The sequence below is a fragment of the Drosophila serrata genome, unplaced genomic scaffold (genome assembly GCF_035046125.1).
Source record: "Drosophila serrata isolate PLE 108 unplaced genomic scaffold, ASM3504612v1 contig_23, whole genome shotgun sequence".
NCBI classification, from domain to species: Eukaryota; Metazoa; Arthropoda; class Insecta; order Diptera; family Drosophilidae; genus Drosophila; species Drosophila serrata.
In genome coordinates, this window is record NW_028256921.1 from 1327814 (window position 1) to 1354760 (window position 26947).

At 37.8% G+C, this 26947-nt stretch overlaps 5 protein-coding genes across 5 annotated transcripts; 1 reads left to right on the top strand and 4 right to left on the bottom strand.

The window, feature by feature from the left end:
• Positions 1-922: 922 nt before the first annotated feature.
• On the bottom strand, positions 923-1798 carry LOC110179764 (uncharacterized). The gene has a single exon (XM_020947380.2). It carries the CDS (start codon positions 1796-1798, stop codon positions 923-925), a length of 876 nt encoding a protein of 291 aa, XP_020803039.2.
• Positions 1799-3615: 1817 nt separating this feature from the next.
• On the bottom strand, positions 3616-4461 carry LOC110179760 (uncharacterized). The gene has a single exon (XM_020947377.2). It carries the CDS (start codon positions 4342-4344, stop codon positions 3634-3636), a length of 711 nt encoding a protein of 236 aa, XP_020803036.2. The 5' UTR covers positions 4345-4461; the 3' UTR covers positions 3616-3633.
• A 4296-nt stretch (positions 4462-8757) lies between these two features.
• On the bottom strand, positions 8758-11305 carry LOC110179762 (uncharacterized). The gene has a single exon (XM_086829339.1). The coding sequence runs from the start codon at positions 11204-11206 to the stop codon at positions 8816-8818; it is 2391 nt and encodes a 796-aa protein (XP_086685465.1). The 5' UTR covers positions 11207-11305; the 3' UTR covers positions 8758-8815.
• Positions 11306-17078: 5773 nt separating this feature from the next.
• LOC110179757 (uncharacterized) lies at positions 17079-18227 on the top strand. Its single transcript, XM_020947374.2, has 2 exons — positions 17079-17221; positions 17464-18227. The coding sequence occupies exons 1-2, from the start codon at positions 17161-17163 to the stop codon at positions 18225-18227; spliced, it is 825 nt and encodes a 274-aa protein (XP_020803033.2). The 5' UTR covers positions 17079-17160.
• Positions 18228-19820: 1593 nt separating this feature from the next.
• On the bottom strand, positions 19821-26054 carry LOC110179748 (uncharacterized). Its single transcript, XM_020947364.2, has 5 exons — positions 25858-26054; positions 24425-24785; positions 22194-23216; positions 21256-22137; positions 19821-20497 (listed from the first exon to the last, which is right to left on the bottom strand). The coding sequence occupies exons 2-5, from the start codon at positions 24480-24482 to the stop codon at positions 19821-19823; spliced, it is 2640 nt and encodes an 879-aa protein (XP_020803023.2). The 5' UTR covers positions 24483-24785; positions 25858-26054.
• Positions 26055-26947: the final 893 nt, after the last annotated feature.

A 26947-nucleotide genomic window follows, 5' to 3' on the forward strand; every position in this document is an offset into this window, starting at 1 on the left:
CATTAATCAATATTTGTTATAATCTACACATTTTTCTTTCAATAGATATATGGAAGTGTAAATTAAGTATGTTTATATATAGTATATATAAATTATATTTAATATATAACCTTATAAAGTTTATAAACTTTATAATTCATCTTACTTTATTGCTTGTAACCGAGTTCTTTGGCCAAAACATGATACACCTGTGAAGAAGCCAGTTTGAATTATGTTTAGCTTAATATTTTTGGTGCTTTGAAATATTCTATAAATTGAGTATACAGTTTTATTATTTTATTTAAATAGTATTTTTATATATAATATTGATTTATTATTTTATTTTTTTCCTAACTTGTATATGAAGAACAAAAGTTCTAGAAAATGACCTTCTAAAGTAGTTTAAACCTTTCAACAAATAAAAAAGTATTCTTAAGCTTTGGTTAAATAAACATAGTTAGTAGTAGTAATAGTAGTAGAAGTGGTAGTAATGATTTAAAAAATAATTTAATTTGATTTGTTTTTACACTTGTTATAAAAGTTCGATTGGCATTCAAGTTTTAGAAGATCTTCCTGATACTACTGCAATATTTGTTTTACTTTTTTATTTATTTATTTATTTATTTTATTCTTCCTAATGCTAAGACAACAAAAAACTTATAATTAAATGCGTTAGTCTTATGTTCTATGATCAGCAATTGAGGTCTATGGAACTTGTTGAAACATAGATTTTCATATACTATATCTAACCAGATATAATAAAACTTCCCCGTATATTTCCCTTCCAACATCTTTAGATAGTAAAAAACTCTGTTCGAACTTAGTTTTATATCACATTTTATTTATTTTGTTTGCATCGTGTGGTCATGTGGTTCGTGGATGGGATCTTAACTATAATACTATAGAGAGAGGGAGAGTATGGTCAGTGGTCCTGCGCTGGTTCCTAACCCTGGTAGACAACCTGGCCACGGCGCCTCTGGTTGCCACCTCGGCGACGGTTGCCACCGCTGGGACGGATGACACGGACGTTGCGTCGACGGTTGCCGCCACGACGACGCCTCTGGACGGGACGACGACGACGACGACGTGGGTTCGTGCCCCTTCGCCGGATGTTGCGGCGGCCATTGTTCTTGCGACGTCGAACCACAACACGATTGGCGCGCTCCTCCTCGACCTCATCGGAATCGGAATTACCGCTGGCAGAGCGCTCCATCAAGGCCACAACGGCGCCATCAGGAATGGCATCGAGAGCGGCACGGGGCACGAGGAGAGCAGCCTTGCCGGTCTTCTCATCGAGGACGCTCTGACCCTCGATTTCGATGATGCCATCGGGAACCATAATGGCACCGGCCTGATCCCGGGCCACCATCATTTGGGTCTTTTTTTGCACGAGTTGCTGTGGCTGCTGTTGTTGCTCCTGGTCATCGTCCTGCTCGGCATCATCCTCCTCTGCCAGCTCCTGACGCCTGTGGCCAAGACCACTTCGAGCAAAGTTCAGGCCCAGCTGATGCTCCAACTCCTCCTCATCATCGTGGTCCGCATCATCATCTTCCTCATCATCAACATCGTTCTGGCCAACATTGTGATGTTGATCCTGTTCCAAATCCTCGTCATCCAATTCCTCGACAATCTCAAAACCCTGGACCACAGTGCCAGCATTGGCACGACCCTGGGGTATGGTCAGGAAGATGTAAGGATGCTGTTGCAATCCCTTTTGGACCTGCTGGCGACCCTGCAGTCCCAGAGGACGCACCTCGGCACAGGTTAAGGCCACACAGAGGCTGGCCACCAGTAGACAGACAACACCCAGTTTGGTCATCTTTCAGAGCAAACAACAACAAAAAAATATATACTGAACAGAAATTGCAAATGCCAAAAAATTATTATAACTCCTAATTGTAAGCAAAGTCCGAGCCGAACTGTACGATCCGCAGCCGTGGCATTAGGTTTTTATGCGAAAAAGTTCTAGCCAGAATCTAGAATTTCTTTTTGTTTTTTCAAGACGGGAGAGAGAGATTCCACTCTGGGCCATAATTGCGGTCGATGGCGGCATAATTTCAAGTGGCAACGGACAGAAAAACGAATAAACAAAATTATACATAAATAATACAAAAAAAAAAAAATAAAAATAAAAATGTGGAGAAAAGTAGAAATGCGGAATGGAAATTGGGAATGAAAGAGTTCAGTTCAGTGACCTCGCATGTTGTTTTTGGGACAAAAGAACAAATGCTGAATAAATCAACGAACGTTGAATCAAAAGTCGAAAAGTCGAAGATCACCGCAGACTTTTGGCGGTCATGCTAATGACAAAACAATCAGCGACACGCACCTACAAAAATCCCAAATTGGACTTAGAATTCTGAGTTCTCCAACTTCCAGTCTTCAGTCTCCAGTCGCAGACCCTAAAATCCATGCCCTGAGAACACTCAAGAGGCCAAGTCATGGACCTGCTTTCCGAATCAGCGACGCATGCGGAGTGCTCACAGTCCATCTGCACCTCTGAATGTATATATAGAGTTCATGGTGGAGTCCCATGGAATAAAGGGGTAACTATCCACTGATTGATAGCCCCTTCATTGGTCTTTGTCCGTTTATAGGGGAAAAGCGGGTTGGCCAAAAGCGTTGATTAATTGGCAAAAGAAATGGTTTCTAAGGCACACAAAAATTAATATGAAACAGGTTGAATCAAGCAGCGGTAATGGGGAATATTTAGAACTGGCAAAAGAAATCGTTTCTAAGACCTTAAAATAATATAAAACTACAAGGGGAAATTGGAATATTTAAAATTGACAAATGAAATGGTTTCTAAGCCACACAAAATTAATATGAAACAGGTTGAACCATGAGAAGAAATAAGTAATATAAGAAATGGTAAAATAAATGATTTTAACGGCCATAAAAAGTAAAATAAAAGGGTGACATACATAGGTAATATTTAGAAATGTAAGAAGAGTATATGGATTTCTTACAGAAAGAACCTATTTAACAGAGATTCCAATTTTTTAAGATGTATTATTTTAAGCAAGGTGAAGCTGGGTTTCGGGGAATTATAAAGGATAACAAGGCTAAAACTAAATACAAGAATTTTTGTATACATGTATTTAGAAGTATTTTTAAGTATTTTCAAGAATTCCAAGTATTTACAGGTATTGAAAATTATTTAAAAATACTTAAAAGCTCTTTCAAGTATTGAAAAGTACTTAAAAGTATTTAAAAGTAAAGTATTTTAAAGTATTTAATAGTATTTAATAGTGTTTAATAGTATTGAAAAGTATTTAATAGTATTGAAAAGTATTTACAAAATATTTACAAGTATTTAAACGAAATAACTTGTATTGAAAAGTATTTACAAGTATTCAAAAGTATTTACTACTATTTACAAGTATTAAAAGTAAAGTATTTAAAAGTGTCTAGAAGTTTTTAAAAAAATTTATATTATTTGCATTTATTATAATAAACAATTATTTCAACAATTTCCCTTAATTCAAACTAATAAAACCATTATAACAAGGAGATCTGTAGAGGTTTGTTCTTTGCCTCAGGAAGACATGTACTTACAAGTATTTCAATTAATTTAATTTTAATTTAATAAACAATTACTTCAAACATTTTTTTTTAAACCATTGTAATATGGAAACATCACTGAAGGAAACCTCATTTAAAATATTCCAATAAATCCTGAACAATATGAAATAGCTCCTCGTAGCCCACAAGAACGGTGGCAATTGCGGTGGATAGCTGAAGTCCTCTAATCCACAACCAGTTCCATTCTCTCCTGGCAAACACAGTGCTAAAGGAGAACCATTGACTGCTGGCCAAACATCCAAAACTAAAGAGTCCAAAAGTTCTGTGACACAATTGCAGTTTCGCTTGATGGACACCGAATAGTACGACGCCGGTAAGGACACAGAACAAAAGGAACAAGAATCCCACCAGACCGCATCTGCTATGCTTCGAGGACATGTGTCCCTCCCGATCGTTGATACTAAACTTTTTATTCTCCCGCCTCTTGTCCAAGATCTTGGCGAGAATTCCCATACCGCCGGTCCACATGGCAAGGGCACCCAGCACCGCATGAAGGATGTATGCCCAAAAGGACTTTGCCAGCCAACAGGAGTGACATGTTAACATTTGAGACCAAGCCACGAAGAAGAATAATCCCAAAGTGGAGTAAACGGCATGATTGGCGGTACGAAGTAATTTCAAACGGATGCATTTCCAGGCCACAGTTCCCATAATTACGAGCATCAGAGAGTTCGCCAGGAAATCGATGATCATCCGAAAGTAACCGATTCGCAAAAAACGATTGACAAATGGTCCAGAGAGATCGAAATAAAAGCTTCCCTCACTCGCATTGGAGCTCATGATGGAATCTGTGCTCTGTTGTTTGTGAATTAATTTTATTTTCCAGTTAGATTTAGCTTGAGATTTGTCTTTGAATGATACAATTCTATATACTGAGAACTACTTTGTCAGGGCATGAGTTACATTTCTTTGGGATCTCAGTTAAGTTTTATTAATAATTCCTTTAGATTCTTTTATTATTACTATGCCTTGTGGTCATCTTTATACCCATACAAAGCATTATAATGTTAGTATATAAGTCTGTTTCATACAACTTTTTCATATAGTTTTATTGGGAACGATTGAAGAATTAAAAGAAACCGAAATTTCTAAAACTCTGCAAATGAAAATCCATCATAGCTCAGTCAAAAAACAATAATTTTAATTCCAATAGCACCTCTGTGTTAGTTTTTGTTTTATTAATAAATCTACGTACTCAATTTTACACTTCAACAATATTACAATTTTTACCAATTTTCGATCATTTTAACGATGTAACCTCTTTAAAAAATGTTGAAAAAATTGGTACATTTTTCTTTTCTGTCTGATATGGCAAGATCGATTCGGCTGTTGATGCTGATCATGAATATATATGATTTATAGGATCGGAAATCATTTTCGTACCTATAAATCATATATATTCTTAATCAGCATCAACAGACGACTCTTTAAATTTATCGCCGGGAGAAAACATTTTTTTTTCAAAAACTTTCAATTTTTTCATACAAATTTTGCAACTTAAAAATTAAAAAAAATTGGTAAAAATTGGATTTTTTTTATATTTAAATTGATTATGCACATTTATTAACCTTATAAAAAAGCATTGGAAAGGTTTTCAAATGAAAATTAATGCTTTTTTGGCTTAGTTATGAGTTTTTTAAATTTAGATGTTTCGACAAAACCGTCTAATAAAAATATAGAGATTGCTGATACATAAAATAATAGAAAAGTAATATAAAAGTTGCCATTATTTTGATATTTTTAAAAATATTCGCAAATATGTATTCTGAGACATAAAAATAACTAATTGCAATTATCATTATATTGAAATTTTAAATAATTATAAAATAAGTAATAGTAGTAATGGTGAAATTCAAGTTATCATATCATTTCATATCATATTTGAATCAACAACAAATCATAGAAATTCATATCTAATGTAGTTACAAACAGTATTGTTTTTCTGGGTATCTTCTTCCTAGATAAAACCTTTAAAATCTCTTGGCACCTAAAACCACAACCTAAAATTTCTTCATCACAAAAAAGAAGTAAAAAAAAAACATTTTGGCCAATTTGTCAGTGATTAAAACGGTTATTATCTTTGATTCTTTTGCCTTACCTTTTTTGATGTCATTCTTCCTGGTCACCAGACTGGATTTCGTGGAGATCAAAGAAGTTTTGGAGATTTGTGAAAAATATAGCAGAAATAGCGTCATGAATATATTCAAATACTATTCAATGTTATACATATTCATAGTTCAAGAATATACCCAAAGAACATGGGTGCTGAGTTCTTGGACATCAATGGGATTTGCTGCAAGGGTTTTTAATGATAGAAATAATAAAAAAGAATGGAATATATCCCAGGGTCTAGAATATTTCTCCTGTCAAAATTAAGGTCAATTCCGACAAGTGAATGAATAAATTAATTAATTCATAAGGTTCTTTATGAACTGTTGGATTAAAGTAGGTCAAAATTTGGCGAAATTCCGCAACTAACGGCAGTTGATTTCCACATATATTTCCCCTTTTCAAACCCCCTCAAAAAAAGAAACCAACACTTGGGTCAATTTTTTAAATTTTAAATTCATACATATTTATTTTGAATCTCTTATTGTATACATTTATTTTTTGGTATTTTTGCAAAATCCGCTTGGCAACAAGACAAGTAGAAATTTCTAAAAAAGAAACCGCTTGGAATAAGAGTTAATTTCCATAAGAATGTGCCCAGTGGAGAAGTTCAACGGGGTCAAAAAATCATCAAAAAAAAATTCAAGAAGAGTCGCAAAAATCTAAAAAAGCAACGGCACAAAGAAAGCTGCTAATAAATTGATTTAAGCCAACTTCTGGGCTGGGCCGGCAAGTTGAAAGTTCATTGGCTTCTCTCTTTGGGCATTAATTATGGCCAAGTTGAATTTTCGGCAGGTGCTGACCCCAGCCTCGGGGCGAAATTTATGCATATTTCTGCACACGCCTGAATACGAATGTTTATAATCATAATAATAAGCCCCGGAGTACCATTCCGAATCTGGAATCTAAAATCCGAAGGAAAAAAAGACCAAAAACCAAAACCGAAACCGAATTTCTTTTTGTGCTTTTCTACAAGAGTCGCCACTTGACTGAACGTTAACCCCAAAAATGCTTGGGGAATAATTAACGAAACTCTACGACAATAATGTTGTCAACGTTCTTTGGATATTTTTTTTCAACAATTTTTTGTACACATTTCTTTACTATTTTGTGGACAATTATTTGTTTTTTTTTTTGTCTATTTGTTGTATATTTTTCCTTTATCTCTTTACTATTCTTTATCCCTTTTTCTCCTATTTTATACCTATGTTTTCCTCATGTTTTCCACTATTTCATCTCTATTGTTTCACTAATCTTTTTTATATTTTTCTCTATTTCTTTACGATGTTCCCTCTACAGTTTCTTCATATTTTGTAATTTTTTTTTTCTGTATTTTTTATCCAAATTGTTAATATTTTCTTTCTATTATTTTTCCTATTTTTTTTTTCTATTTAGACTCATTTTTTGTTGTAGATTTCTTAGGCGACTACTTCAAGTGCTCGCATGTTGGCCCAATAATATTCCTCTGATTGTGATTCGGCCCAGTCCGGTTTCTTTTTGGCATGATTATGCGAATTTCCATTGCCTTTAGGGCCACATAATTGGACAGCTCTTCATCGCCTCAACGGATTCCATCTGATCTCAGGTTGAAGGGAAGCGATCTTTCACGCTTGATTCACTAAACGTTGCCCTCGGGGGGTGATCTTTGAGCTGTAATGAGAGAATTGCTGGTTGTTTTTCCCACAGTGTATTGAGTGTGTTTATATTGGTGTCTTTGCCAAATAACCAAAAGCCGGTACAGAGATTATGAAGCTAAGAAAACTAAGATCTAAAAAAGCTTAGAATACATATATGATGCTATACTAATTACTTATTGATTGTTGAAAAAATATTTAAGGTATTCTTTTGGGATTAAATACTTAGGAGGAAACTAAAGGAAAACTTTTGGTTATAAAGTGTGTGAAATATATGTATGTTTTCTATTGAAAAACGAATTTCTATAATGCATAAAGTTATTGAAGAAAGTATTTTTTTAAATACAAAACTTTGGGGTCTTTTAGGTCTAATAAAGTGTGGTTTTTAAAGCCTGGTTTTGTAATTAAAGATCTTGGTTAATATTAGAAAAAAAAATCCGACTTATCAAGCTTACTACTACATGTACCATGTTTATTTTATTATAAAAAACTAAAATGCTTTTAAGGGTTTGCTCTAATCTCAGAACATGAAATATTAAAGCAAGTTTTTGAGAGTTCCCTTCTATAAAAATTAGAATATAAGTGAAAAAGCCTTTACCTATGCTTCCTAAATAATAAATAATATTTCTTTCACCAATAAATCTATGCTTTTAAACTGATTTTAAGCTTTTGCTAATCTTTATATTCTTGGCTTCTAAGAGAACTTTTCTTCTAAATGATAATTGAATAATACTAAAAAATCTATCCAATATCTTTACCTTTTTTCATGGATAATTCAAGCTCACTGCTTTGTAACTTCCCCCAAGAGTCCTATTTTTCATCATTTGCAAACAAAAAGCTAATGGCTACAAAATCCCCAAAGGCAGGGTTGTCTTCAATCGATTACCATATTCAGGGGTCACTCAACTGTACCTACGCCAAATACCGTTAATCGGTCATTAATCGATTCAATATTTAAGAATTAATTAAGCTCTCGACCCCGTACAAAAAAATTTATGGAAATGGAAATGCAAAAAAAAAAAAACAAAAACAAAAAACTAAAAGAAAGAAGAATAAAAAAATAGCGTAAAATTTAAATCGGTCAAAGCGCACGGGCCTCATTAATAAGCCATTCATTCCAGGTACGAGTTCAGGTTTTTTTTTGTTTCTTCGGGTCAATGATCTCACGCCTTGGAATGAATCTATAAGATCTCAGGCCTGAACTTTCAACTGGTCGAGGTGGAATAATTAAATTTATAAAAAAATAAAGATATTTTTGGCTATGCTAATCGCAGTTCTTGGCTCTCTCTCTCTCTCTCTCCGGCTGTTTTTTTAGCTTCTGGTTAAAGCATTAACACACACACGCAAAAAAAAATGTAAAAAAATTTATTGTGTTTTTTTTTCACTGGGATTGAAAATCGTTTGTTTGGTTTTTTTGCTTTGTTATTTTTGTCATATTTTTTGGGATTCTTCAATATTTCAAATTAATTTGAATTCGTTTTGGATTCGTTTTTCGGGGAGGGTTTTTTTTACAGAGTTGTAACAGCAGGTTCCTCCTTCTTGATTTCCTCCTTTTGGGGTTCTTCCTTCTGGATCTCCTCCATTTTGGTTTCCTCCTTCTTCATTTCCGTTTCCGCCATTTTCATTTCCTCCTTGGGAGATTCCTCCTTGATCATTTCCTCCTTGGCAGATTCCTTCTTCTTGATCATTTCCTCCTTCTGGGCCTCCTCCTTGATCATTTCCTCCTTCTGAGAGTGCTCCTTGATCATTTCCTCCTTGGGAGATTCCTCCTTGATCATTTCCTCCTTGGGAGCCTCCATCTTCTGCTGCTCCTCGGGACTCTCCAGGGATCGTCCGCTCTTTCGGAGGGCAAAACGCCTATTTTGAGTCAACAGATCAAAATAGGGATGGAAATCACCATAGGACACATAACGTGCATCCCCATAGGCAGGCTGGACATGTCGTGATAGACCGGGCTCATCATCATCTCCAACAATGATGAACTCCTGCGGCTGCTGCTGCTGTTGCTGCTGCTCGGTGGCTTCCATCTGGGCAGCTGACTCTGTGGCAGCTGCTGGCATCACCATTTGCTGTTCCTCCTCCTGCTTCATCTCGGTGGCCTCCATGACAGGCTTCTCCATGGCATCCATAGCCGGTGCCTTCTCCACAATTGTTCCAGGACGAATACGTGTGGGCAGGACACCCGAACCGCCGGCCTTCACAGGCTTAGCAGCAATCAAAACAGGCTGAGCATTAATAGGTTTAATGGAGGCTGCAGAAGAGGATCCCGTGCGGGATGGTGGAATCTGAGGAGGCTGGAAGATGTCCATCAGGGAAGCATCAGCCAGCAGAGGCACCGCCGAGGCAGTCAGATGTGGACGCTTCTTTTTCTTCTGCTGCTGGCCAGCGGAACCGGATCCCCTCACCGGCTGAATGGCGCTCTGGGGAATGTTAAGGATCAATGGCTGAGCCTGAATGCCCTCGGCCAGGGAGACCATGGATTGCTGATCCGGTGGCGAGAGTCCCAGCTGATTCCAGGGAATGGTAATATACTGAGTAGGACGACCCTGACGCCTCACGGGCACCGTCAACGGAGGCTGAGGGTAGGCTCCAGCGACCGGAAGACGCTGACGTTTGCCCTGATAGGCATAAGGATAACCCAGGATCTCAGGGGCCACATAGACAGTCTGTCCATTGCGGTTTAAGAGCAACGTGGTCTGCTGGGGACGACGGGTCTGGGCGGTGGATGAACCGGAGCCAGTACGGCGGAGCTTGGAACCGGACTCGACGGGTGCCTGGCCACGGGTGAACTGACGGATCTGACTGATCAGACTCTGCTGACCGCGTTGGATGAAGTTGGGCTGATTCTGAGAGCGACGTGTTGAGCTAGAGGAGCCAAAGATGGGCTCAGGCAAGAAACCCTGCTCCTGGCTGGCTTCATCATCCTGCATCACCTCCTCCTCGTCATCATCATCCTCGTGCTCATCATCCTCCAGCTCTTCCTCATCGTCGGAGTCCTCGGGCACCTGGATGGGTTTCTTCTGGACCTTGGTCTTCTTGTTGTGACTCTGGCGACGCTTTTGGTTCACAACCTGAGGAACCTCTTCCTGCTCTTGCTCCTGCTCCTGCTCCTGCTGCTGCTGCTGTTTCTGTGGCTTTTGTTGCTTCCTCTTGGGCTTGGCAGCCTGGGTCTGCTTACGCTTGGGCTTCTGCTGGGGACGCAGCTCCAGGGAGTCATCATCCTCAAAGTGCTCCAGCGACAGATCATCCTCATCGTCATCGAACTCCTCATCGAACCTATTGCCCTGGAAATAATCATCCTCGTAGTAATCATCCTCAAATGAATCCAGTCGGTTGTTGAAGCGATTGGGACGCTGGCGACGCCTGTTGCCATTTCCGTTTCCGTTGCCATTGACATTGAAGTTACCATTGCCATTTCCGTTTCCATTGCCACGACGATTGCCATTCCTCGATGGCCGCTGCTGTACCCTAACCACAATATCGGGCTTCTGAGTGGTGGATGTGGTAACTGGAGCAGCGGTGGTGGAGCTAGTCTGAACCGGGGTCTCCACAAAGCTGGGCAGCTGTTGACCCAAACGATCGTTGATCCAACCGGAAACGGAACCAGCCAAGGTAGAGAACGACGAGCCCAACTGCTGGGCGGGATTCATGCCAAAGAGCCAAGTGCTGGGAGCAGCTGGAGTTGCTGGGGTAGCCTGCTTGCCCTGGATCTCCTCCAGCGAAGCCTGACGCGGCTTGAAGGCAATCAGGGGATGAATGATGAAATCGGCCACCGTGTGGGTTTGTCCAGGAGCTGCCACAGGTGCTGCCACAGGAGCTACTGCAGCCTTCTCCATGCCAGCTGCCTCCTGGAGAACCGGTGGCTTCTCTGTGGGCGATTTGGGCGCCATGACAGCCATGGGTGCATCCTCTGTTCCACACACAAATCACGGGTCATCATCAGATCACAGAAAAAAAAGAAGCACGATCACACAACAAATAAAAAACACATGAAAAAAAATAAATTGGGAAGGAGATTTTGGGGAGAGAGAAACACATTCAGAGATTAATAGGAATGTTTTGTGGCACAAATCCATGTAGAGATCCTACCAATCAACGCCATATCGGCGATGGGCGATTCCGTAGACTGCTCCACTTCTGGTGCTGGGGTAACAGCCGATGCCCTCACCTGACCCAGGGACAGGACGAGGACCAGGCACAGCCATGGGCCCACCACGAACTTGGTCATGGTCGTGTTGGAGGGGGGTTTAGTTTTTTAGGGGGCCTTGATCTTCGTCCGCTGTCCGTCACACTTTGCACACTTCGCACTTTTGCACTCTGTCTTGGAGTACCCAAAAAAAATGCTCAAGCTCGGAACTCGGTCTAAGGGGGTCCACAGATAGACGTTTCTTTTGCCGAACTGTTTAAGCGAGCGAAGTGACCTGAGCTTTTTATGTGCCGTCTACAAACGTTATTTTGAAGAATCGTTGCGAAGAAAGAGCGTGGGATTCTGCAGAGAGTCTACCAGTCTTCTGATTCTTTTTTGGCAAAGCTCTCTGGTGTCTCTCCGACTCTCTCGATGTCTCTTTTTTTGCCCTCTCTCTCTCTCTCTATTCTCCCGAAAGCTGTAAATCAATTTGCGGTTTCTTGACCGCTGGCCAAAAATTTCAGGTCGCAGGTCGCAGGCCCCAAACGGTTTTAGAATATTTCCAAAAAACAAAAACTAGTTTGATCTCAGATCTCTGTTTCAGTTGCCAAGCAAATTTAGAAAATATTTTCTATATCAATTTCTTTTTTTTGAAAACTAGTTTATTGTAGATTATGGTTACATTCGAAATCTATGGAATTTGTGGGTTATTTTTATGATATTAATTTAAAAAATAAGCATTTTGACAATATTTTACATATCTATTAGGTTAACTATTACAATAAATCTTTTTTAAATAAGTTTACAATTTTAGTATTAAAATTAAGTATTTAACATTATAATTAATTCTTTCGTTCTCCATTCATATGATTAATTCTTTTATTCTTCTCTTTTTTTAGGCTCAATATAAATAAATATGTCATAATGAAGACATTTTTCTGGCTGTTTGTAGGGTAAGTCCATTTGTCCATTAGCTTTTTTTATATTTACTAGCCCAATTTATAATTTATCGAATTTAGCAAATTAAATTTTTCCTTATCTTAACGAAACATTTGGTTTAACATTGAAAATATTTTAGATTTTAAAATTTAAAAATAAAAATTCTGATTTTACATCGAAAATAATTCTGATTTTAAAATTTTATACAAAAATTAAGTAACATTTCCAAAATTCAATTGAAAACACAGTTCGAATATTAATACATTAGTATATGTATTGTATATATTCAAAAATTTTTTTTATTAGAAACGAAATATAATATTTATTTAATCATTTTTCTGAGGCATTTAAAAATAATAAATTTTAAATATTGATTCTATAACTTTAATTATTCAGATTACTATATTTAAAAAAAAATTAATTGAAAAAAACACTTATAAATAATATAATATATTTTATATAAATAATAATTATTAATATTAATTAATTAATACCCTTATTATAATAGTATTTAAGTTTTAGTTAGAAGCTTGTAACCATGTGAAGGAGGCATTTCCGACCCCATAAATCATATATATTTTTGATCAGCGTGAACAGGCAAGACGATCTAGCCATCTCATGAAGAAAACAAATTTAAAATGTTTTTTTCCAAGTTTTTAAGGGGTTACATCGCTAAAATTAAAAAAAAAAATAAAAAAAAATTAATTGTTTAAAATTTCAATTTGAGTATGGAGATTTATTAAGCTCTTAAAAAGTAGAACAGAACTGCTTTAAAATTAAATCATTTTTCGATTAGTTATGAGTTTTCTAAACATTGTTTTTTACAATGAAATTGTTATATAAAAATATCGATAAATATCGATTGAAAGAACGCGATTCTTTACCGGTATCGCATATTTTAGACAAAAGATCAATAATAATAGGATTTAATAATTATCAATGATTAATTTCCTTTTCTCTAACTAACTGGGAGTTACAAATTGAATCAATTTTCTGCTTTCTTCATAGACTCCACTTATTTAATTAGAACAAAAGACTCTTTTGTTCAAAATGATTATAAAAAATAATTAATAATTGCTCTAGAGAAATCCCCTTAAACTTTTGGTGGATTAATTTTCCCGTGGCGATTTCTTTCCGTCGAAAGTGGATCATTGTGCTAATTCCAGGAAATCTAAAAATATAACTTTCCCTATTAACTTTCCAATATATATGTACATATATGTCTGTGCTGACCCCGCCATCAGAGGTGACGAGATGAGGTGACCCCAACTTGGGAGGGCAACTTTCTTCTTTCACACACACACACACCTAAACACACACAGATAGAGACACACGCACACCCATACATTTGGCTAATGAGTATTTATGATTTTTTTATGCATTTCCATTAGCATGAAATGAACGGAGTGTTGGCTCTCGGATCTTTTTCGCGCTGCGAGGCCTCAAAAAGCTAATGAATACACGGCGTTCCTACTTCTGGGCCTTCTTTTGCATAATTTCGTTATTAAAACATTTGTTTTATGTCGCCCTTAATGGGCCGCAAATATGTTGGGTGGTTTTTTGAGGTCGTTTCTATCATCATTACAGCAGCCCGACGGTAGCACTGGAAAATTTAAATAATTGCCGACAGTAAATGGCATAATTTGATAAGACGATGTCCAGCCCAAAAAAAAAATATATATATTTGGCCAATTAATAAATCATAAAATCAATAGATATCGATAATCGATTACCGATAAATAGATTTTCCGAGGATGCGATCGGTAGAGAAGAGGGTCGGTGAAAATCTCTGAGGTTATGCGGCTTGGAAAAGTTTTGTTTAATTATCGAGCTTGAGATGTGCTGAAGCTTTCTTAGTTCGGTACAGTGCGTCACAAAAAAATATATGACTTCAAAACAAATATGGGGTAACATCATTAAAATTGGGATAAATTGACAAAAATTGTGATATTTTAAAATGTTATATCGAGTAAGCATATTTATTAACCTTAAAAAAACTAACACAGGAGTGGTTTCTGAATTGAAATTAATGCATTTTTGATGTAGTTATGCAATTTGTAAACTTTGATTTCGCCAAAAATAGCATATTAAATTTTGAAGGGGTTGCATCGTAACATTTTCAATAATATAAAAACCACTTTTATTTTCACAAATATTATCTTTGCGGTATGCAGATTTATTAAGCCTTAAAAGTTTAACCCAGGCCCTTTTTCCGAATTGAAATTATTGAATTTTCGACGTAGTTAGGCAATTTGTAAACTTAGATTGTGTTAAAAAAATATTTCAAAATGTATGAAATAAAAATGTCGAATTCAAGAATCTTGCTGAGGAAAATATCATTTTAATCAGTGAAGGAGTCTTTTCCGACCCCATAAATCATATATATTCTTGATCAGCATCAACAGGCGAATCTTTCTAGGCATGATGGAAAACAAAAAATTTTTTCATTTTTTCTAAATTTTTTATGGGGCTTATCATTAAAATTGTACAAAAAAATTGATAAAAATTTTAATTTATCTATATTTTACATTAAGTACGCAGATTTATTAGCCTTATAAAAACAAGCATAAAACTGATTTTCGAATTAAAATTAATGCCTTTTTGGCTAAGTTATGAGTATTCCAAACTTTGATTTTTGTATTAAAATTGCCGTAAATTTTATATTTCTTAGATTTGAAAACTTAAGAAACAGATTTATGAATCTTTTTAAAACTAACTTGGAAAAGCTTTCCGAATTCAAATAATAAATAAATTTCGGGTTTCGAAATTTACCAAAGTATTCAGTTTCTTCATTCAATAGTTAACAAAAATATTTTTATATTTTACATTACCATATTCAAATACAATATAGTTTTTTAGTATACAATAAAAAAAAATATGTATAAATATATATAAATATTTATGTTAATAATCATAAGGTAATGTCTGCTTTCATTTTATTCTCCATTTAATATTTATAGTTATGGATTTTGTTTTGCATTTACCTCAATTTTTATTAACGATCGTTTGTATGGCAGCTATATGATGTAGAAGTTCGATTTTCATTTAATTTTACACAAAACTCTGGGTTAATATATAATGGCTATATATCATATTTGATGAAAATCTGTTGAAAACTGGAAAAGTTATTATTATTATTATTAGTTATTCTTTAAATTGTCCGACCATTCCTATGGCAGATATATATATGTATATATATAGTATACCGATTCGCAATGCTCCGACTTATATACCAGTAAAGTTACATCGAAGAATAACTCCATAGTTTCATTCAAATAGCTTGCTCTTTGTTCCAAAACAAATCTCGCGCACCTATGCATATGATTCCCAACTTGTTCTAACTTTCCCGGAACGAAGTGACTTCTGGCGGCCACGTCTCAGATATGTGTTGTGTTTAAAAAATTGCAAGTCATTGTTTATTAGTGTTCAAAGTTACTTACTGATCATAGATACTTACTGTTCAGATACTTACTAATCAGAGTTACTTGTCATAGTTAATTACTGATCATAGTTACTTAATTTTCATTGATAGTTACTGATCATAGTTATTTTTTTTCTCTTTGAAGATTAAAAATCTTAAAATAGCTTTCTTTACCCCAGATAATTGTTTTGATATCTTCGTCTGATATAATATACTCCAAAGCATTTTTTTGTTTACTATAAAAAAGAATATATTTTTTTACAATAGAAGTCTTAAGTGTGTATTAACTTTGTTACCCAAACAATGCCATAGACTAACAAAGTATCTATGGAATTTTCCCACAATAGTGATCAGATTGTTATAAGTCATTAGGAATCATAATCCATCTGCTCAACTTATAGTTTGATGGGTTAACTTATGGCTTTCAGAGCTGGCACTAAGTAGCACCGTCTTTTCGGTGAAAGAATAGAACTGAAAAGAATACATTTCCATGTAAGGCGATACATTTTGATTGATTTAAATGTCCGTTGCTTTTGGAATTGGGAACACATGATGGCGATGGTGAATCTGGTCCAAAAACCTGAACCCTGACCCTCCCTTCGAAAAGGGAGGAGCGCCATGGACAGTGACAAATGTCTCGGAGCCATTTTTGGAAGCTGAAACCTGGTAAGACTTATTGAGAATCTCACTTTTGACCCCAAAAAAAGAATTGGCTCAAAACCCCAAGCGGCTGGGTCATTTGCTATTTTTTCTTGTTATTTTTTTGTAACGTATTTTCGAGGCGACCCAAAATGCAAATTTTTGGGGCAAATTAGCCAACAAACAGGGGAAGGCAGAAGGAGGAGGAAACTGCAGCTGGGAATGGAACTTGGACTTGGACTTGGTCTTGGAAATGGAAATGAAAATGGAGTCGACGTTCTGCTGCTGGATGTATCTGTTTTCGGTTTCTGGTTTCTGGTTTTTCGGTTTTTGATTCTTGGCCCCGAAATCCGTGCATAAATCAGTCTCGAGCATTTGCATAGTTTAATAATTTGCCAATCGGCCTGCAAACCATTTCTCTTCTCGGCGGCCCCCCTTTCCAAAAATCCAATCCAATCTCATTCGATGCCATTCTATAAGGTTCTATCTACTATCTACTGGCTGGCGAAATTTCTATTGTCTTTTTTTCGGGTGATTTTTATGTGTCTCTGTTGTCTATGGTTTTCGCCATCCGGTGAACGTTCCTCCCCATGTATAAAATGTCTTTGCCGGGCACTTGTTGAACCATTTAATAGAGTCACTCGTCCAGCGACGCATCAGGGTCGAAATTCAAGTTCCAGAAAAATCATCAAAGCCTTCCAGCAAAAAAAACAAAATCCCCAATCATTATGGCAATTAAGTTGGCAACTCTTTTGGCCATTGGCCTGGCTTTGTTGGCCCTCAGCGAAGGTGAGTTAGAGGTCGATGAGAGCTCTCTGATGAACTCTCTGATATGATCATTATCAAAGAACCCAAATCATTAGTAAAAAGCTTTAGTTCATGACTATCACTAAGCAAAGTATAAGCAAGCTTACAGTCCTTTAACTAAGGGGTTTTCTTTGATTTATTGAAGGGAAATACATTTTGAGAGTTTGATTAGTCAGGAAAAGCATTTATATAATGTAAAATAACTTACTTCCTCCTCTTAAAAGCCCGTCATGTTCCTGGACATCGGCGTCAGCACTATAGCCAGCGAGCTTTGATCGCCAAACCCCATGCCGGACCTCAGGGACGTGTCTTTCCTGGAGCCGTGGCCATCAAGAAGTTGGTCTTGTTGAAATTCAAGAAAATTGTCCCCATCTCCCTGATCCTGTTGAAGTCCAGCAACGAGAATGAGGCTGAATTGGTGCCTGTTTATCCCACCGATCAGATCCCTGAGAATGTTCAGTTCATTCCCACACCGAATGGCATCTCCGGGCACAAGGATGTCCAGGCTATTGCCATTCCCAGTGAGTTGCATGATCAACTGCAGATTAATGGTTTGTCCAACTTGGAGAACATTGAGGCTTTGCTGCAGAGCAGCTCCATTGCCTCGGCCGATCATGAGGGAGATGCTCCGCCAGTTGGAAATAGCATTGCTGTAGCCCAGCCCGAGGATTTGGTGTTGGATCAGCCGGAGAATGATGAGGATCAGCTGTTGGAGGGTGTGTCCTCGGTGACTCCAGTGGCTGCTCCAGTTGCCGCTCCTGCCCTGCGTCGCCTGTCCGCCGATGAGTTGCTCCGCTCGGGAGTGCGAAACTCTGCCCAGCAGCAACAGACCAGTGTGGAGGAGATCCCACTGCTCCTGTACTCCGCCAACGATGGCTCCGTTTCGGTCTCCGGCTCGGGATCGGGTGTCTCCAGTCTGGGACGCCGCTTTGTGGCCGCCACTCCTGCCCTGCGTCGTCGTCAGCACCAGCAGCAGTACTTCAACTGAGGAGGAGGAGGAGGAGCTACCAGGATCTAGGATTTAGGATATACTTTCATCCTTCAGACTACTCTCCCCTCGATGGCTGTCACATGGGCTTCACTGTACTCACACTACCTATTTTTTTTTTAGACTGAACTGAATATAAATTAACGTTATGAGCGAAATGACAAAAGGGGGTGACATGTGCTTCCGGGTGGGCAGAGTCTCAAGCGGCTCCTGTTCCTGTTCCTGTTCCTCTTCCTGTTTTTGGTGTGCACCGAGAGAAACGGGAACGTGAGTCATGGAGCATATTGTTTAGCTAAAAACATATGCATAAACATATATGTACTCTGCCTGTGCTCTCGTGTGGGTGGGCATATCCTTGTTTTGGGGCATGCCGCTTATCAGGCGACTGCAGTTATCAGGCCTTTTGTGCTTGGGCTTTGTGCCGCTGACGTGACATGTCCTGTGTCTGTGCCTCAGTTTCGGTTCCAGGATCAGACTCACTCACTCACTCCCAGTGCTCTTGTCTCAGTTTCAGTCGCCTCAGACGCTGATGTCCTCGTGTGTGGCAGGCTGCCAGCAAAAATTTTTAGTCAAGCCAACAAACAAAGCGGCCACAAAACACATGGCACCAATTTTGCTTAGGCGCAAAAGTCAACGGCACAAGAGGACAAAACCCACTCACCTCCCCACCCGAAAAGAAAGCCAACCCAAGCACAACAAAAGCGAAATAAAGATGGTATATAGTATGTTTGGGCCAGGATACCCTGTAATGGTGGAGCAACCAAGGAATACCCTTTAAAGTGTGCATCTGAAAGTCTAGCTAAGAGTTGCTAAGAGTTGAAATTAACTGCATACTTTCTGGCGGAAAGAAAAGTGTCTTGGGGGGAAGTACACTCGGAAATATGAACTTAAGGCTTAGAAATAGAATGAAACAAATATAAGAATAATGTTTATGACAAGGTTAACAACTTTAACACATCGGAATATAGAAAATAAGCTCATTTGCTAACTTATTTCTCAACGATTTAAAGTAAGAAATCCACTGTGAGGTAAAATCCGCTCTTGTGGCTTATAAGGACATGTCCTTTTCCCCTCTTAGGGTATCACAACATTATTTCCTTCCCAGGGCAATCGCCTATATATGTATATACCAACACCGCCCCTCTTTCCTCTCTCCCCCTGGTCGTGTGTCTTATTTGCCGCATTTTTGACAGCAAAAGGACGGTTCCCCCTTTACTCACCATTTTTGCACTGAGATTATGCAAGCGTTTTCCAAATTAGCCCAGGCGTACGGGAATGCAAACAAAAGGGACTTTTCCGTTTTGTCACATTCGAGAAGACTACTTTTCCCTTCGAAACTTTAACAATGCAGTTTGTTAGCACACAAAAAAGTCCGCAGGCAAAATCGTGAAAATTAAGTGTACACATTTTGTACCTTCAGCGATTTGTAATTAAAGAGGAAAGTCAAGAGGAAGTTGATACCAAGAATAAGTACAAGGAAAAGGGAAGTAGTTGGTAAAGGATGTATTTTTTAAATGTCTTATGTCATATTTGTTGTGTGTGTTTAAAAGTGATCAAAAAAATTAAGTATATATATTTTTATTCCAATAGGGATCAGCGTCCATAGTAGGGCGGCGGTACATAGATGGTCACCTTTTTGCCATTGTTACTATTATTGTAGCGACCACAGGGCGGTGGTCCATAGTAAGTGTAAGTGCAAACAGTGCAGCAATTGATGGGCGTGGCCACCACCACCACGGGCGTCTTATTATTGGGATAAATGGGGGGATAGTAGGGCATTGGGGGCGGTGGTGGCGGATGAGGAGGTGGTGGTGGCAAAGGACGAGGTGGTGGATAGGGTCTCACAGGAGTGCAGCAAGTCTGCGGAGGTGGTGGCGGTGGTGGAGGAGGAGGAGGTGGCGGTGGATACGAAGGATCCACCACATATGTCTCACAGCAGGTTTGCTTCTGAAAAGCCTCCAGGGTGCAGGGTGAGACACAGGAGTTAAAGAGTCCTGTTATCCAGTCGTAGATCACACCAAAAGTTCGACCCTGACGCTGGGTGCTATCGTATGGCCCAAAGGCCTCAACCGAGGTGTTCAGTGTTCCCAAATCCGAACCAGAGCTAGAATCGAGATCCTCCAAGCGGGAAGAGCGATTAAAGTACACATACTCAAAGTTATCGTTGATGGTGGAACTCTTAGAAGAAGTTCTTGGGGAAGTTTCAGTACCATTTAAAGTCTTGGGTCTCCAGCGTTGCAGACGAACCTGTTGCTGTGCTCGATGACGAACTGGGATGGTTTAAAGATGACAAGGAAATACAGAATTAATCACTAGATTAGCTTAAAACATTATTCAAATACATTGAAGGGGACTTAACTATAATTACCACCATCAACAAACCTCAAACACATTTAAAAACAAGGTTTTACAACAACATTTAAAGCAATTCAACAATAGCCAACAAGCTACAACAACAGCAAACCACAATTAACATTATTCAACACCATTAAACAAAATTTAATGAGAGTTTAGTAAGTCCCACAACATACATTAGCATTCAGACACATCTAACAGCACTCAACAACATTGAACAAAATTTAAAGAGAATAAACCAAGTTCAATAACAGTAAGACACATTTAACAAGATTCATCAACATTCCAAATCCCTCAAATGCACTCAACTAAAACTATATATATTGAACAACATTCTGCAACATTCAAAAGCATTCACCAACATTCAACAACATTCACACTCAACAGTACTATTACTCAACAACACTTAAAAACTTCCAAAACACAACGTTTAACATCATTCAACAGTAATCAATAAATTTTTAACAAAACTCTGAACCAAATTTATAAAAAGTACACAAATTTCAACAACATTCACCAATGTTGCTTCAACTTCAATTGAACCAAAAAATGTAGTGCAAACAGTGCTGTGTAAATTAACGAAATGCATTTTTTTTTTATTCTCGTGCTTACGTGGGTGACAAAAAAAAGGTGCAGTTGGGATCTCTTAAAAAAAAATTGCGTAAAAACTAACGTCCATAGAAGCCGAATCCATCGAATCCGCTGAAGGCATTGCTATTGGCATTGGCACCACCACCGCCGCCGCCGCCACCGAAACTACCGCCATTGGCACCGGCATTTGCCCCGGATCCACGCCCGAAGCCACCACCACCACCACTGCCGGCACTGGCATTGGCGTTGGCATTGGCCGACTGTCCATTTCCGGCGGTGGCTGTGGCACTGCTCGAGGCCGAGTTGCTCACAAAGCCACCGGGTCCCTTCTGAGAACTGGTCTGGGTATTCGTTGAGGCCGAGGCATCGCCCTGCCCGTTGTTGCCCTGAAAGATGCTCTGACTGTTGGCATCACTGGTGGCATCCTGACGGTTACCTTCACGCACCACCTGCGTATTGGTATTGGCCGTATTCGTCGACTGTCCAAATTGGTTATTATTGGTGGCCGTAGAGCCACTATTCGAACCAATGGTTTCCCTTCCGCCCTGCTGTGTATGCTGTGTGTTGGCATTGGCACTTGAAGCCTGCTGCTCACCAGGTTTGAAGTTCAAAGCCTGACTCTGTGAATTCTGGCCGCTATCGAAGCCACCGGCTGTCTGGGTATTGTGCGTATTGGTATTGGCCGAGCTCACCTGACCGCTGCTACCATCTTGGGCCAAGTTAGAGCCAATGCTGCTGCTCCCGGTATTACCTTGACTGGCATGATTATTCGTAGATGCCTGCTGATTGAAACCAGGTCCACCCTGAGCATTGGCATTGCCATTAGCCTGATTCTGGTTACCCTTTTGGCGTTGCTGCTGCGGCTGCTGGAAGCCACCAAAGCCGCCACCAAACTGGTTTCCGCCTCCAAACTGTGGTCCTCCTCCAAACTGTGGTCCTCCACCAAACTGTTGACCACCAAAGCCTAGAAGAAGCTTGAGTTTAAAAAAGGTTCTATAGTTATTTCTAGAAAGGTCTTACCTCCGCCAAAGTTGCCAAAGCCTCCGCCAAACTGCCGACGTGGTCTATCCAAACCAAGGTTAAAGGGACCCGGTCCAAAGCCACCTCCTGGATAACCGAATGGCACAAACTGTGCCCTCCTCTTGGGTCGCCTATAAGCCACCGGCTGCTGTCGCACCACACGCTGGAAGGGACCACCGAAACTCTGACCATTGGTGGCAGCATTACCTCCAAATCCACCTGTACTGGCCGAAGTCTGACCACGTCGTGCCTTGCCAAAGGCATTCGAATTGGAGCGTGTGTCCGTCACCGTAACTCCACCATATTGCTGGGTATTCGATTGCGAGTTGCTGGAGGAACCAGCCCGAGCACCCTTACCCTGAGCATTCACCTGAGCCTGTGACAAGGTATTCGAATTGGCCACATTCCTATCCAGATCAAGGTTAAGAACACCCAAACCCAGACGCAAATCACCATCGGCACCACGCTGAAGACCAAAACCATTTCGCAGATTCTGTGGGGACAGGGAAGCACCTAGACCGACATCACCGATCCGGAATTGATTGGCAATGCCCTGGGAAACAGCTCCATTGGCATTTGTTTGCGTTCTGGTCAGTGTGTTACCGATCTGCAGGCCACCGAGATCAATGTCACGCGTCTGAGCCTGACTTTTGGTCACCACACGTTGGCCATTCTGTTTGGTCACCGCCCGGGAGTTGGATAGACCCTGAGTGTATTCCACATTATTGCCAAAGTCCACCTGTCGCTCATAGGCATTCGTATTGGCCTTGGAGACGGATCCTTGACGCTGCTGACGGGGCTGCTGCTGATACACCTGTGGTTGGTAGACCTGAGGTTGTTGGTAAACCTGTCTAGGTTGCTGATACACCTGAGGCTGATAAACCTGCGGTTGTCGATAAACCTGAGGTTGATAAGCCCCCGGCTGTTGGTAAACCTGAGGCTGATACACCTGAGGTTGATAATATTGCGGCTGTCTATATACCTGTGGCTGGAATCCTCCAAAGCCGCCAAATTGTGCCTCAGCTGGAAGGGTGAAAGGGTTAAGAATCTCAATTACATTTTAATTCATATAATATTTAATAATAATAGAATTATCGAAACTGTTTTACGTTTGGAAATACAAAACAGTAAAGAAGAAAATGGAGTGGAAAGTTTCATTAGGCAAAGGCAAGATCATATTTATATTCTTTTTATTAAAACTTGTTTTACAACCCGCTTTATTTTTTCTCTTTTTTTCATTCTTTCATTATTATTTCTTCTCTTTTTTTTCCTATGTTTTTATGCTCTGCCATTTTGTCTTAATGTTTTCTAATTTTCAAGTGTTTGAGATCACACAAAAACGAAAGAGATGGCTGAAAGCTGGTTTCTTAAAAGAAGAGAAAGAGATAACGTTTTGTTTATGCAAAGATCTAACTGGTTCTTATAATAATTTCCATAATGCTGTTTCTGTAACCAAAAACATCAGGTATTCAACACATGTTTATATAACAAATTTAATGTTTTAAAGCTTCTGGTAATATAGTAGCTTAACTTGTGCAAAATCCATTAAAATTATATATAAAATGCTGCAGAATTTTCTTGATTTCAAAGTTTCATGATAGTAAACTTTTACAAGAAATTTAAAATTCCCAATACATTTCATTATGCTTTCAAGAAGCAAACAATAAATGTGAATTCTGATCTACCAAAGCCGGTGTTTACCTTCTCAAATATGGCTTAATATGCGCATCCGTCGAAAAACCAAACCGAGAGCAACCTTTAAGCCGCAATGCAAAATCCTATTTTTCCGCAAACACAAAACCCCCTGTTGCCTACTCTTTCTAGCAAACCTATATCGTTCTCTTTCTGTTTAGGAGGAAGTGCGGTGGATCCTTTATGCCAGAGTTGACAATGCAATGCACGTAGGCGCAAAATCCAGCGATAATTTTGCAATTATTGCTGTAATAACAAAGCCCCCAGCATGTCAATGTATGCACTGAGAGAAATTTAAATACTAAAAGTGTTAGAAAATATAAAATTTATCAATTAAAGTACCTTTTACTTATCAATAAATTATTCGAGAGGCTTCATAGATAAATAACCTCTTGCTTAACTTTAAACTTCTTCTATAAAAGTTCTCTATGTGCTACAAAGATCCTCTAATTTTTCTCACAGTGCCTGCTTCCCTGTGTGCGTACGGGTATATATCCTGTCATTATCCTGTCTATGTGGCGTATTCCAAAAATATTTACCTTGCGGTTGACAAACTGCCAGCCAGCACACAATTAATCCAACAAATGCGTGTCGCATCCTGGCTCCCCGTATCCGTATCCGTATGCGTATCCGCGTGGCTTCTCCTCCCGTATTCCCGTACTCCGTGCTCCGTATTCCCGTACTCCGTATTCCGTATAACGTATTCCGTATTCCTCAATCCGTATTCCGTTGCCGTAGTGCCCTCTCCGCCGTTGCGAAAACAGCGCACGCAATGAAATGAGCGCGTTTTTGGCCGCTGGCCGACTTTTATTGTCTCTCCGACCGTGTATTTTTGCGGTCTCCGTTGCTCGTTGTCGTTGTTCGTTGTTCAGTTTTGTTGTTCCTCCAGTTCTCAGCCACCTCTCACAAAATACAGAGAAAAAAAATATGGCTAATTAGCGAAACTCGCACCAGAATTGGTTAACTCGAAATAGGAATAATAACCACCCGATTTTTAAGATCAGAAAATTCTGCAGCTTCCCTAGAGGCACATTTTATTAATATTTATGTTGAATTTAAAAGTATTAGCTCAGAATAGACTTATTTTATTGTATTTATAATACTTAATTGTATTATTTATTTATTTATTTTCTCAAAAAGAAACTCTCAAAATTCTATTGCTTTTATTAAAGAATTTTCTTCAATGTTCAATGATCACCTTTCATATATTTTTATTTCTTTCGAAAAATTCTGGTTGAAAACTTTGGTAAAATAATTATTAATTAATTATATATACTATATCTCGTATAGTTTATTTTATTATTTATTTATTTCTATGAAAAGAAAGTCTCCAATCCTATCAATTATATTTAAGAACTTTCTTCAAAGTTTAATGTTCACCTAATACATATTTTTATTTCTATCAAACTGCAAGAAAAAGTAAGTGTTGAACATTTTTAGGTTCAACACAAATATTCTAATTGAAAAATTAGTGAAAATTAATAATTAAATAATTAATTTTGTTTCTAAAAAAATATAAGACAAAAATGCTTGTTGAAGCCTTTATTCAAATTAAGAATTGATTCTTTTTTTTTTTTTTTTGTTTCTATAAATATTCAAGCCAAAAAAGTTTATTGGAAAATAATAATATTAAAAATATGATATTTGAATAATTTTTCGTTAATTAATTAATATTAAACTTTAAAATATTAATTATTTTTCATCGAGCAACAGTTTCTTCTTTGCACAGAGTAATTTCTATACAATTTTGATAATTAAAATAAGTTCATTTTATTATTTTATTTATTAAAACATTTGGATTATTTAAAAGAATTCAAAACTTTTGTAATTTAATTTCAAGTCACAAATCACTTAAGAGCTTTTTGTTAAAAAAAAATTCACCAAATACAAAAAAAATACATCTTATGATTAATTGGTAGAGCTTTCTATTAACATTTTAATTCGTATTAAAACACGATTATTTCCGGTGTACCTCTCTTTATCTTTGGCTTTTTCGGGTTTTTATTTTGTATATTTTGTTTGTTAATTTTTTTTTTTTGTATTTTTTGAGAGCGCGCTTGAAGTTGGTTAGCGTCGAACGTTCCGTTTCGTTCTAAGCCCGCTGCCGGTTTGGTAATCGCGCTTTAAACTAATCAATAATTAACGCCCGACTTGACGTCCAACCGTCAACACGCCCATTGTTCGGCTACTCGGAGACTCGAAAAAAAATCACCGAATTCATGAATAACTCGTTTTTTTTTTTATAGGGAATAAAATAACACTTTGGCTGATCACTGTTAGACTTTGTCTGTTTTTTTATTTGTTTTTGTTGTGTTTTTTTTTTTCCTGTTTCGATCACAAGTTTGGATGGTCATTAGATTAGAGATTTTCTCTGTGCCTTCCAAAGGGGGTTTTTTTTGCAGGCCTTAGCGATGGATTGAGGCATATATTTGAATCACTTAAGATTTTGGAGAAAGCCCCGAAGTGAAATAATGTTTAGAAAATAAGGAAACTAAAATGGGGGATTCCTATATTAATATTAAATTATTTTTTATTGTATATAACAATATTTCTAAAGATATAATAAAAGGTTTTCATAATAAGTAATTATTTATTGTTTATAAATCATGTTTATAAATGATAAGTTTATTTTAAAACTTTTCAATTACTTGACTTTATATTTCAGTCTTCGTAACTAACTCTAATTCTTAATTATTATTATTTAATAAAAAATATTAAAAAGTTTTCATAATAAATAACAATTTATTAGACATAATTTGATTTCATAGTAAATTAGTTTTTTTTATATATATATTTTACAAATACTATTCCTTATATTTGAGTCTTCGTAACAATCACTGATCCTTTTTCTTTCCTAGTTTTGAAATTATTTTGTTGAAATAAATGCTCTTTAGAAAAAAGGAAAATTAAGATTGGAATTCCTATATTGATATTAAAATATTTTTATAATAAAAATTTAATTATTTCGTAACAAATATTAAAAGATTTTAATAATAAATTTATATTTATTTATAATTAATAAGTTGCTTTTATAAATGATGAGTTTTTATTACGATTTTAGA